The sequence below is a fragment of the Macaca thibetana genome, chromosome 1 (assembly GCF_024542745.1).
Source record: "Macaca thibetana thibetana isolate TM-01 chromosome 1, ASM2454274v1, whole genome shotgun sequence".
Taxonomy (NCBI): domain Eukaryota; kingdom Metazoa; phylum Chordata; class Mammalia; order Primates; family Cercopithecidae; genus Macaca; species Macaca thibetana.
Window position 1 is genome coordinate 107,518,981 of NC_065578.1, and position 13,874 is coordinate 107,532,854.

Here is a 13,874-nt window from a genome sequence, read left to right on the forward strand (position 1 = left end):
AATCAAAAATTGCTTAAAAAATAAAGTCCATTTAAATAACAATATGAAAATACAGTAATTTCATGAAGTCCAAAGGAGTGGCTCCAATAATAAATATTTAAGAAGTATTTATTTTTATAGTGGTGCTAACTTTGATATAAATGTTGCAAGCACTATTTTCTTTTTTTAAAAATTTCAGCATGGATACTGATGGGTCAATGACAGTAGACTGGGATGAATGGAAGTACTACTTTTTACTGCATCCTGCAAAAAATGTCACTGAAATTATTCATTTCTGGAAGCGTTCTACTGTAAGATTACTTTGTATTTTACTTTGTTTTTATTTTGTTCTAAATGTCATAGCTGTTATGATAATATCACCCCTAAAATCCTTGCAGCCTCAGGGGCTAAACTTACAATATTTCCCCCCAATAATGTTCTGCTAATTTAATGAGGGGTATTAGTATTACGTGTATAAACATAGCAACCAGTTTCTTTGTTTTCCCAAATCTAGAACTTAACATCCTAATCTACCTGTTGAAAGTGCCTACTTTGTGTTAAGAATTAATTTCGATGACATAGTATTTAGATTGTCCTAGAAAAGTGAAAAATAATGTATTTTTCTTTTTTCACAGATATGCTGTATCTGATTGGGTCTTCTGTCATAGAAAACGTAAAGTCAAATATTAGGATTTGAAAATTTTAGAACCAGAAAGGGTCAAATATTTAATAATCTACCTGCTCATGTTATATAAGCACTTGATTTGGAGTTGTAACAAAGAGATCTTGTAATTGAAGACTTTGCTTCCTTTTGCAGATCTCAGGTGTGGGGGTTAAGTTAATTAATTTTTCATGGCATACTATTCTCATTCACCCTCCTGAGTTTTTGCCTCCTCTCCATAGAGAACATAGGGGAAGCAAAGAGTACAGGCTCTGGACTGCCTGGGCTTGAATTCCACATCTGCCACCCACTTGCTATATCAACCTCTCTGTGCATCATTTTCCTCAGTTATATAGTAGAGATAAAAATGATAAACGTTTTGAGAATTAGATTAGTACATTAGTTAGTATATTTAAAACAGGGCTGAGCACGTAAGTGTTCAATACATGTTAGTTGTTATGATAGGCACTTATTCTATCTAATATGTTTCATTTGTGTTCTTGGATATTTATATATTTACATATTCTTAGGATGCATGTAGTATTGTTTCACACATGTGTTTTTGATTTGTATAGCTAGTGTTGTGCTAGAGGCCACATCTGATTTCTTACTTTATGATTTGTCCTTGACGTTATATGCTCATCTAATTTATTGCTTCTAACATACTCATAGTATGAACTTATTACTTCTTTCTTGTCTATCCCCCAAGAAATGGACATCTATTTTTTCTCCAACTTCACCCATAAAAAATGCTTTCCTTTTATGTACTTTAGAGAATTTCACACAGTTTTGTAAGTCAGAGGGAATACATTTTACAACTGCTAAGGTATCCAGTTTCAATTTTGTTTTAATTTCATGAAATATTGTCATATTTTTTTTTCCAGAATGGCTAGCTGTAGCAATTCACACTCCTGCCAGAATGTATGAAGGTTCCCATTTCTTTATGTGTTGTTTATTACTTGGTATTATTCAGTTTTATAGTATTTGCTGTTCTGTTGGGCATAAAGTAGAACTTCATTGTTTTAACATGCATCTCCTTGATTCCTAGTACATTCTGAACATCTCTTCATAGGAAGATGATATTCACATATTCTTTTCTATGAATTGTCTGTTTATATGCTTTATCTAGTTTTTTATGGATTTTCTATCATGTCCCTAACGTTTCATAAGAGTTACATATTTATCCTAGATAGTAATCTTTGGTGTACTCAGACTTGCACATATTTTTTCTAGTATGCCATTTGTCTGTTGTTTCTTTGTTTTGCCCATGATATTCCTGGTTGAACAGAAATCTTTGATTTTTGGTGAGTAAATCCACAAAATATGTAATGGTTTACAATTGTGGTATCTTATTTAAGAAGTGCTTTCATACCTCTTGGTCACAAAGATGTTCTCTATCTTCTATTCTATGGTTTCTGCTTTTACATTTAGGCCTTTAATGCATCTGTTAGTTCACATTTCTATACGATTAAAAGCAGGGCTCTGATTTTATTGTTTTTATATGTAGAGGGAATTTTCTCACACATCAAGCTTCCATAAATACTTGGATATTTTCTTGAACTCTCTTTTTCTGTTGCATTGTTTTTTTTTTTTAATGCCAGTGTTGAACTGTCTTTATGACTATGGTTGTGTAGTATCATACTGACCTGGTAAATACTTCCTCTTTGTCTTCCTTCCCTCATTGATTTTTCTTATCTTAAAATAATTATTCATTGTATTTATTTATTTATTTATTATACTTAAATTTCTGGGATATATGTGCAGAATGTGCAGGTTTGTTACATAGGTATACATGTGCCATGGTGGTTTGCTGCACCCATCAACCCATTACCTGCGTTTTAAGCCCTGCATGAATTAGGTATTGGTCCTAATGCTCTCCCTCCCTTTACCCCTCACCCCCTGACAGGCCCTGGTGCGTGATGTTTCCCTCCCTGTGTCCATGTGTTCTCATCGTTCAACTTCCACTTATGAGCGAGAACATGTGGTGATTGATTTTCTGTTCCTGTGTTAGTTTGCTGAGAATGATGGTTTCCAGATTCATCTATGTTCCTGCAAAGGACATGAACTCATTAGTTTTTATGGCTGCATAGTATTCCATGGTGTATATGTGCCACATTTACTTTATCCAGTCTATAATTGATGGGCATTTGGCTTGGTTCTAAGTCTTTGTTATTGTGAATAGTGCTGCAATAAACATGTGTGTGCGTGGATATATACCCAGTAATGAGATTGATGTATTAAATGGTATTTCTGGTTCTAGATCCTTGAGGAATCTCCACACTGTCTTCTACAATGGTTGAACTAATTTACACTTCCACCAACAGTGTAAAAGTGTTCCTGTTTCTCCACATCCTCTCCAGCATGTTGTTTTCTAACTTTTTAATGATCGCCATTCTAACTGGCGTGAGATGCTATCTCATTGTGGTTTTGATTTGCATTTCTCTAATGATCAGTGAGGATGAACTTGTTTTCATATGTTTGTTGGCTGCGTAAATGTCTTATTTAGAGAAGTGTCTGTTTGTATCCTTTGCCCACTTTTTGATGTGGTTGTTTTTTTCTTGTAAATCTGTTTAAGTTCCTTGTAGATTCTGGATATTAGACCTTCATCAGATGGATAGATTTCAAAAGTTTTCTCCCATTCTGTAGGTTGCCTATTCACTCTGATGATAGTTTCTTTTGCTGAGCAGAAGATCTTTAGTTTAATTAGATCCCATTTGTCAATTTACGCCTTTGCTGCAATTGCTTTGTATGTTTTAGTCATGAAGTGCTTGTCCATGCCTATCCTGAATGCTGTTGCCTAGGTTTTCTTCTAGGGTTTTTATGATTTTAGGTTTTACATTTAAGTCTTTAATCCATCTTGAGTTAATTTTTGTACAAGGTGTAAGGAAGGGGTCCAGTTTGAGTTTTCTGCATATGGCTAGCCAGTTTTTCGAGCACCATTTATTGAATAGGGGATCCTAAAGAAGCAAGAGCAAACAAATTCAAAAGCTAGCAGAAGAGAAGAAATAACTAAGATGAGAGCAGAACTGAAGGAGATAGAGACACAAAAAACTCTTCAAAAAATCAATGAATCCAGAAGCTGGTTTTTTGAAAAGATTAACAAAATAGAACAGTAGCCAGACTAATAAAGAAGAAAAGAGAGAACAATCAAATAGACACAATAAAGATAAAGGGGATATCACCACTGACCCCACAGAAATACAAACTGCCATCAGAGAATACTATAAACACCTTTATGCAAATGAACTAGAAAACCTAGAAGAAATGGATAAATTCCTGGACACATACTCCCTCCCAAGACCAAGCCACGCAGGAATCGAATCCCTGAATAGACCAATAACGAGTTCTGAAATTCAGGCAGTAATTAGTAGCCTACCAACCAAAAAAAGCCCAGGACCAGATGGATTCACAGCCAAATTCTATCAGAGGTACAAAAAGGAGCTGGTACCATTCCTTCTGAAACTATTCCAAACAATAGAAAAGGATGGACTCCTCCCTAGCTCATTTTATGAGACCAGCATCATCCTGGTGCCAAAACCTGGCAGACACACAGTAAAAAAGAAAATTTCAGGCCAGTATCTTCGATGAACATTGATGTTAAAATCCTCAATAAAATACTGGCAAACCAAATCCAGCAGCACATCAAAAAGCTTATCCACCACGATCAAGTTGGCTTCATCCTTGGGATGCAAGCTGGTTTAACATACAGAAATCAAAATGTAATCCATCACATAAACAGAACCAGTGACAAAAACCACATGATTATCTCAATAGATGCAGAAATGGCCTTCGATAAAATTCAACACCTCTTCATGCTAAAACCTCTTAATAAACTAGGTATTGACGCAACATATCTCAAAATAATAAGAGCTATTTATGACAAACCCATAGCCAGTATTATACTCAATGGGCATAAGCTGGAAACATTCCCTTTGAAAATCAGCACAAGACAAGGATGCCCTCTCTCACCACCCCTATTCAACATAGTGTTGGAAGTTCTGGGCAGGGCAATCAGGCAAGAGAAAGAAATAAGGGGTATTCAAATAGGAAGAAAGGAAGTCGAATTATCTCTGTTTGCAGATAACATGATCATATATTTAGAAAACTCCATCATCTCAGCCCCAAAACTCCTTAAGCTGATAAGCAAAGTCTCAGGATACAAATTCAATGTGCAAAAATCACAAGCATTCCTATACACCAATTCTAGACAAACAGAGGGCCAAATCATGAGTGAACTCCAATTCACAATGGCTGCAAATAAAATAAAATGCCTAGGAATACAACCTATAAGGAACGTGAAGCACCTCTTCAAGGAGAACTATAAACCACTGCTAAAGGGAATAAGAGAGGACACAAACAAATGGAAAAACATTCCATGCTCATAGATAGGAAAAATCCATATCATGAAAATGGCCATACTGTCCAAAGTAACTTATAGATTCAATGCTATTCCCATCAAGCTACATTGACTTTCTTCACAGAACTAGAAAAAACTACTGTAAAGTTCATATGGAACCAAAAAAGAGCCTGTATAGCCAAGACAATTCTAAGCAAAAAGAACAAAACTGGAGGCATCAGACTACATGACTTCAAACTGTACTAGAAGGCTACACTAATCAAAACAGTATGGTACTGATACCAAAACAGATATATAGATCAATGGAACAGAACAGAGGCCTCAGAATTAACACCACACATCTACAACCATCTGATCTACGACAAAACTGACAAAAACAAGCAATGGGGAAAGGATCTTTCTTATCAAAATTAGCTTAGTTTTTTTTTTTTTTAAAAGAAGAACCTCTATTTTAGATTTTCTTAATTTCAACTGAATTTTTGATTTTCTTAATTTCAACTGTATATTTTCAGAAACTTGATTGTGATTACATTTGTCTTGGTTTGGGCTGCTCTAAGAAATTACCATGTCCCAGGTGATTCAAACAACAAATCTTGATTTCTGAGAGTTCTGGAGGTTAGAAATTTGAGATCAGCGTGCTGATATAGTCAGGTTCTTGATGAGTGCACTTTTCCTGGTGTACAGAGGGCTGTCTTCTTTCTATTCCCTCACATAGTGGAAAGAGAGCTAGCTAGCCCTCTGGTGTCATCTTGTAAGGGCACTAATTCCAATTATGATGGATCCACTCTCATGACCTAATTGTGTCCCAAAGGCCCCCAACTCGAAATATCATCACATTTCGATTAGGATTTCAATATGAATTTGGAGGCATACATTTCATTCATTGCATTCTGCCCCTGGCTCCCCCAAGTTCATGTTCTTCTCACATGCAAAATAAATCCATTCCATTCCAACAGCCCCCAAATACTTAACTGGTTCCAGCATTATCTTTAAAAGTCTGAAGTCCAAAGTCTCATCTAACTATCATGTAAATTGGATGTGGGTAAGATTTGAAGTACAATTCATCCTGAGGCAAATTTCTCTCCAATCGCGAACCTGTGAAAGTAAGCAAGTTATGTGCTTCCAAAATATATAGGCATAGGAGAGACATTCCCATTCCAAAAGGGAGACAGAGGAAAGAAGGAAAGGAAAGATGGGTCCTAGGCAAGTTAATAGCAAGGCAAGCTCTGTGAGATCTTAAGGCCCAAGAATAATCATTTTGATGTTCTACCCTCTGGACTCATGGTGGCAGTGGTTCCTCATTTATGACTCTGGCCAGTGGGGGTGGTGTCCCAGTGGGTCCCAACAGCCCTGCCCCATGGCTCTGCTGGGTGTAGGTCCCACCCTTTGAAACTGAGGTGGAGGCAGCCCCATTCTCAGGCTCAGCCCATGGCACTCTGGGCCGATGGTGGGAGTGGCAGCTCTGTGGATTTCTGAATCTCCTTTGGAGTCCTTCTTCCCTTGTTTTGGATAGTGCATGTTTGCTGTTTAGTGGTTGAGTCCTGTAGTCCTGAAGTTCTAAGAAGTCTGATGGTCTTCCTTAATTGTATCCTATTTTCTCTTTCTTTTAGTCTCAGCTTGCTCGAGATTTCCTCTTGCTAATTTCTGCTAGAATTGCCCTATCTCTGTTCCTGGTTTCTGTTGAGATGGCTGATTAAGTCCATGGTTCACACTTACACGAATCTCCTTTTCAAGTGGTTAGTTCACCATACCCTTAGTGTTCTCTTCTGAACATGCTTTTTAAAAATTTTTTTGTAACATTAACAGTTCAGAATTTTTCAAATATTTAAGTTTTGGTTCCTTTTTGGTTAACGATTCCATCTTCAACTTATTTCTCTCTTCTTACGTTTTTCTATAAGTGATCGGGAAGAAGTAAGCCACTCCTTTAACACTTTGCCTAGAAATTTCCTCTGCTAACTATCCACTTTCATCACTTACAAGTTCCACGTTCCACAAAACACTAGAACATAAATACAATTCAGCCAAGTTTTTTACCACTTTGTAACAAGGGTGGGCTTTCCTCTAGTTTTTAATAACATGTTTCGTCATTTCCATTTGAGGTTTTATCAGAATGGCCTCTACCATCTAACATGATTCATAATTATGTACTGTCTTAAGAAGACAGAAGCTTTCTGTACAGCTGTCCTCTTTTATTTCTGAGCCATAATCACACTTGCCTTTAAAATCCCATCATGGCAGCATTGACATTTTCTAGCACGTACTTCACACTTCTTGTAGCCTATACCCGTTACCCACTTCCAAGACTGCTTCCACATTTTCATGTACTTGTTATTGCGATGTGTCATTTCTCAATACCAATTTCTGTCTTAGCCAGTTCATGATGCTATATATACTGGGCTACTTAAACTGCAGGCATTTATTTTTCAGAGTTCTGAAAGCTGGAAGTCGTAGATCAGGTTGCCAGCATGGTTGGGTTCTTGGGGAATGCCCTCTTCCTGGTTGACAGAGGGCCATCTTCTTGCCATCCTCATATAGTATGGAAAGGGAGCTAGCTAGCTGTCTGACTTCTTATGAGGCTCCTGATGTAATTATTTTTCAAAGGCCCCACCTCCAAATACCATCACACTGGGATGAGGGTTTCAACATTTGAATTGATGGTAGAGGGGGATACAAACATTCAATCCATTGCAGCATTGAATTTATAGAATAATTTGGGTAAAATAGGTATCTTCATAATTTTAATTTACTCTATCCACAAACATGATCAAATTCTCTATTCAGATCTGTTGTTATATTATTTAACAGAGTGTTACATTTTTTTCCCTGAAATGGTCTTCTGTACTCTTTGTTAGGTTAAATCTTAGATGCTGTATAGATTTTGCCACTATTGTGAATGTATCTTCTTTCCTATTAAATTTTCCACTTGATTATTTCTGCTTTCAGAAAGTCCTTTTTGTAATTTGATCTTCTATGTGGTACTTTGCTGAACTCTCTTATTTATTATAACAATTTGCCACCTAATGCTTTTGTTTTGCCTTGTTTATATTTTCTTAATGATTTTATTTCTTTTATTTTAGTTCCCACATGAAAATATTTTTAGCTTATATCTTTGGCCAGAATCTTCAGTACTATGTTAGATGGTAGTAGGGATGGCAATCATTGTTTTTTATTCATGAAGCATTTTTTTTAAATGCTTCTAAAATTTCTTCTATTAAATATGATGCTTGCTATGTTGTTCTTATAATTATTAGCAAACTAAGGAAGTTTTCAGAATTTTAAAAATAGAATTATTTAAATACATTTATATAACATAAAATTCACCCATTGTAAGAGTGCAAATAAATTCAATTATTTTAGTAAATTATGAGAACAGTACAACAATCACCATAATCCATTTTTAGAACATTTCCATTATCCCAAAAATTCCTGGTACTTGTTTACAGTTAATCACTACTCTTCTACCTATCCCTGGACAACTGCTCTTTACTTTCAGTCAGATATATATTTTTAATGATAAATCAGTGATGAGATTTATTAAATGCCTTTTTTGCATCCATGGAGATAATTTCCAAGAAGCAGTGCAGTATAGCATACTGGTTAAGAGACAGACTCTGAAACTACACTTCCTAGTCTCAAATTATAACGTTGACAATGACTGATTGGCTGTGTAACTTGGGCAAGTTATTGAATCCGTCTGTGCTTCAATTTCATCAGTAAAATGAGTATAATGATATGAACTATATGAAATTTCTGATATCCAACTATTTTTGACCTACAAGAATGGTAATTTGCAGAAAGCCCCCATCAGTGAGCAGGTTCTCACAGATGTGGCCCCTCACCCTTGGACTTCTCAGCCTCCATAATTGCATGAGCCCAATGAATAAATTTCTGCAATAAACTATCGATCTGTCTGTCTGTCTGTCTATCTATCTATCTGTCTGTCTGTCTGTCTGTCTGTCTGTCTGTCTGTCTATCTATCCATCCATCCATCCAATTGGTTCTGTCTTTCTGGAGAGCCCTGACTAACACAGAGTGCTACCATGTTTTCACCATTTCATGTTTACAGAAGGATATATTTTATGTGTTTCTCAAACTACTGGTACCTGTATTCTGCGAGTTTTTCTTTCCTAGGCTCCAACTGATACCATATATGTTTTGATATATGGTGTTTGTATTGTCGTTCAGGCACCATTCATTTTACAATTTCTCTCTGAGATTTCCTCTTTAATCCTAGAATTAATTAGATATATCTTTATTTTATGCGTGTGCACAATTTTCTGGCCAAAGGTTTCCTTTTAAAGACATCCTTTTGTTATGTATGATATTGAAATATAGTCAGGGATTGTAGAGGGTATGATATAGATTCCTGGGAATTTATTGTGGCTTCCTTTGTAGCCTATTAAATGGTCGATTTAAAAAAATATATTCTATGCATGTGTCCTAAAAAATAATACATATTTTTTTGCTTGTTGGATGTAAATTTCTATATAAATCAATTAAGCTAAAGCTTATTATTTTATATGCATTATAATTTTTATTCTGTTTGATCTGTAAAATTCTGAGAAGAATATTTTAAAATTAGCAAGTATAGTTGCTAATTTATTTCTTCCTGTAGTTCCATTGGTTGTTGCTGAAAATATTTTGAGGCTATGTGGTTAACGTGTATTTATCTTCATGATTTTTATATCTTTTTGATTAGTTGTTCCTTTTAACAATCTCTCATGATGTTTTTCTTCTCAAGTTCAATCTGTATCTTCTCCTAAACAATATAGGTATACTTCAAAATACTCTTACTTCCATTTGGTTTTTGCCATAACCCATATTTTCTTGGTACTATCTAGAATTTTAGTGGATTTTATTCGATATAGTTATATGTGTACAGTGTGTATCTTTGCCTTTTTAAAAAAATAATATATTTTAGCTGACTTTATTTATTTATCCTTGCTTCTCATTTATGTTTTAATGTTCTCCTGGGTTTATTTCTCTGTTTGCTGGAGTGCCTCTTCCAAGAATGTTTTCAAAGAAGGTCTTTGTGTGCTAAGTCTGCTGAGATGTTCAATAATTGAGAATATTGTTCTTGTATTTTTGCTTTTAAGTGATATTTTTGTTTAAAATTCTAGATTAAAAGTTTCTTTCATTGATTGGTTTGAAAATATTACTGCATTACCTTCTTATACCATATGACCTGAGTTGGATTCTTGTTTGTACATTGTCCCTAGGTATCCACAGGCATTGGTTCCAGGATCCCACTCTCCCCCTCAACGCCTGCTGTCAATACCAAAATCCATGCATACTCTAGTCCCGAAGTTGCCTTGGTAGAACCTGTTATATGAAAAGTCAGTCTTCGGTATCAGCAAATTGCACATCTTATGAATACTGTATTTTCAATCTGTTTGGTTGCAGACATGAACAGATACAGAAGGCCAACAGTATTTATTGCAAAAAATCTGTGTATAAGTGGACCTACACAGTTCAAACCTGTGTTGTTCAAGGATCAGCTGATTTGTTCTTTATCTCAGAACACTTAGAAAACTTTTTCTCTCCTCATCTTTGATGTTTTAAAATTTATTATAATGCATTTGGATGGCCAGGAGTGGTGGCTCATGCCTGTAATACCAGCACTTTGGGAGGCCAAGGTGGGCAGATCTCTTGGGCTTAGGAGTTTGAGGCCAGTCTGGGCAGCATGCCGAAACCCCTCTATCAAAAAAATACAAAAATTAGCCAGGCATGGTGGTCAGGAGGGTCAGAAAGGTGAAGTGGGAGAATCATCTGAGCCCAGGAAGTGAAGGCCGAAGTAAGTGATGATAGTGCCACTGCACTCCAGCCTGGGTGATGGGAGTGAGACCTTGTCTCAAAAAAAAAAAATAAAATAATAAAATAAAACAAAACAAAACCTATATATATAAATATGTAACTATGTATATCCATATATTATATATATAATATATGTGTATCTATATATTATATATGTATATCTCTATATTATATATAATATATATCTATGTATATCTATATATAATTTCTATATATATGTAGTATATAATACATTTAGGTAAGCTTTTCTCAAATATCTTCTCTGAGCCCTCCGAATATGAGGTGCTTCATCTCTCTCCAATTTTGGAAAATTGTTGGTTATTCTTATATTTTCTTGACATTTATTTTTTCTACTTTTTAAAGACTCCTTTCTTGTTCTATCTTCACAGTCTCTTACCTTTTCATTTCTAGTCTCTGTGCCTTTCTTCCTGCCTGATGTTTTCTGGGAGAGTTCCTTTACTTGATCATTGTTTGGCTGTAGCCATTTGGTTATTTATTCCATCAGTGGGTAAAGTTATATATTTCACGTCTAATATTTCTACTTCGTTCTTCTTTATACCTCAATGCCCGCATTTGGTGAATAATATGCAATATAGCTCCAATATTTTGGAGAATATTTATTATTATATTTATTATGTATATTTAAATTCTTGATTTGTCTATCTATTAATCCTAATAGATAATGTATCCTAATAGATAATATAGTAGAGGTTTAATTTGTATTCTTTCTTTTTATAGGAGTTACGGATTTCTTTTTTGTAAATTTTATTTTAGGTTCAGGGGTACATGTGCAGATTTTTTTAATATAGGCAAACTCATGTCATGGGGGTATGGTGTAGAGACCATATTTTCACCCAGGTACTAAGATAGGACCCAACAGTTATTTTTCCTGAACCTCTTTCTTCTCCCACTCTCCTTCCTCAAGTAGGCTCCAGTATCTGTTGTCCTCTTTGTGCCCATTGGTTCTTATTATTTAGCTCCCACTTATAAGTGAGAACATGAGGTATTTGGTTTTCTTTTCCTGCATTAGTTTGTTAAGGATGTTGGCCTCCAGCTCCATCTATATTCCTGCAAAGAATATGATTTTGTTGTTTTTTAAGGCTGCATAGTATTCCATGATATATATGTACCACATTTTCTTTATCCAATCTGCCACTGATGGGCATTTAAGTTGTTTCCATGTCTTTGCTATTGTGCATAGTTCTGCAGTGAACATACATGTGCATGTATCTTTATGGTAGAATGATTTATTTTCTTTTGGGTATATACCCAGTAATGAGATTGCTGGGTTGAATGGTAGTTCTGTTTTAAGTTCTTTGAGGAATTGCCACACTGCCTTTCACAAGGGTTGAACTAATTTACATTCCCACCAGCAGTGTATAAGCATTCTTTCTTCTCCACAACCTCATCAGCATCTGTTATTTTTTGAGTTTTTAATAATAGCCATTCTGACTGGTGTGAGATGGCATCTCATTATGGTTTTGATTTTCATTTCTCTAATGATCAGTGATTATATTAGTTCATTTTCACACTGCTGATAAAGACATACCCGAGATTGGGAAGAAAAAGTGTTAATTGGACTTGCAGTTCTACATGGCTGAGGAGACCTCAGAATCATGGCAGGAGGTGAAAGACACTTCTTACATGGTGGTGGGAAGAGAAAATGAGGAAGAAGCCAAAGCAGAAACCCTTAATAAACCCATCAGATCTTGTGAGACTTATTCACTATCATGAGAATAACACGGGAAAGACCTGCCCCCATGATTCAATTACCTCCCCCAGGTCCGTCCCACAACACGTGGAAATTCTGGGAGATACAATTCAAATTGAAATTGGGTAGAGACAGAGGCAAACCATATCATTCTGCCCCTGATGCCTCCAAATCTATGTCCTCACATTTCAAAACCAATCGTGCATTCTCAACAGTCCCCTAAAATCTTAACATTTTAGCATTAACCTACAAGTCCACAGTCCACAGTCTCATCTGAGAAAAGGCAAGTCCCTTCCACCTCTAAGCCTGTAACATCAAAAGCAAACTAATGACTTCCCGGATACAATGGGTGTACAGGTATTGGGTAAATACAGCTATTCTAAATCAGAGAAATTGACCAAAACAAATGGGTTACAGGGCCCATGTAAGTCCAAAATCCAGTGAGACAGTCAAATTTTAAAACTCCAAAATGATCTTCTTTGACTCCAGGTCTCACATCCAGGTCATGCTGATGTAAGAGGTGGGTTCCCATGGTCTTGGGCAGCTCTGCACCTGTGGCTTTGCAGGGTACAACTTCCTTCCCAGCTGCTTTCATGGGCTGGCATTGAGTATCTGTGGCTTTCGCAGGCACACAGTGCAAGCTGTCAGTGCATCCACCATTCTGGGGTCTGGAGGACAGTGGCTCTCTTCTCACAACTCCAGTAGGCAGTGCCTCAGTAGGGACTCTGTTTGGGGGCTCTGACCCCACATTTCCCTTCCACAGTGCCCTAGCAGAGGTTCTCCATGAGGGCTCCACCCCTGCAGCAAACTTTTGCCTGGGCATCCCAATGTTTCCATACATCTTCTGAAATCTAGGCAGAAGTTCCCAAACCTCAGTTCTTGACTTCTGTGCACCTGCAGGCTCAACACCACATGGAAGCTGCCAAGGCTTGGGGTTTCCACCTTCTGAAGCCACAGTCTGAGCTGTATATTGGCCCCTTTCAATCATAGCTGGAGCATCTGGGACACAGGGTACCAAGTCTCTAGGTTGCACACAGCATGGGGACCCTGGGTCTGGCCCAGGAAGCCACTTTTTCCTTCTGGGCCTCCAGGCCTGTGATGGGAGGGGCTGCCATGAATGTCTCTGCTATGGCCTGCAGACGTTTTTCCCATGGTCTTAGGGATTAACATTAGGCTCCTTGCTACTTATGCAAATTTCTGCAGCTGGCTTGAGTTTCTCCCCAGAAAATGGGTTTTCTTTTCTATCACATAGGCTGCAAATTTTTCAAACTTTTATGTGCTGCTTCCCTTATAAAACTGAATGCCTTTAGTAGCACCCAAGTCACCTCTTGAATGCTTTGCTGCTTAGAAAT

At 36.6% G+C, this 13,874-nt stretch overlaps 1 protein-coding gene across 2 annotated transcripts in view; it reads left to right on the plus strand.

Moving 5' to 3' along the window:
- LOC126929750 (calcium-binding mitochondrial carrier protein SCaMC-1-like) overlaps positions 1-13,874 on the plus strand; it is a 72,942-nt gene that overhangs the window by 21,844 nt on the left and 37,224 nt on the right. For both annotated transcript variants that reach the window (XM_050746423.1, XM_050746418.1), the window contains exon 4: positions 179-290. In XM_050746423.1, the coding sequence (XP_050602380.1) occupies positions 179-290 (112 nt within the window). The remainder of the gene's footprint in view (positions 1-178; positions 291-13,874) is intronic.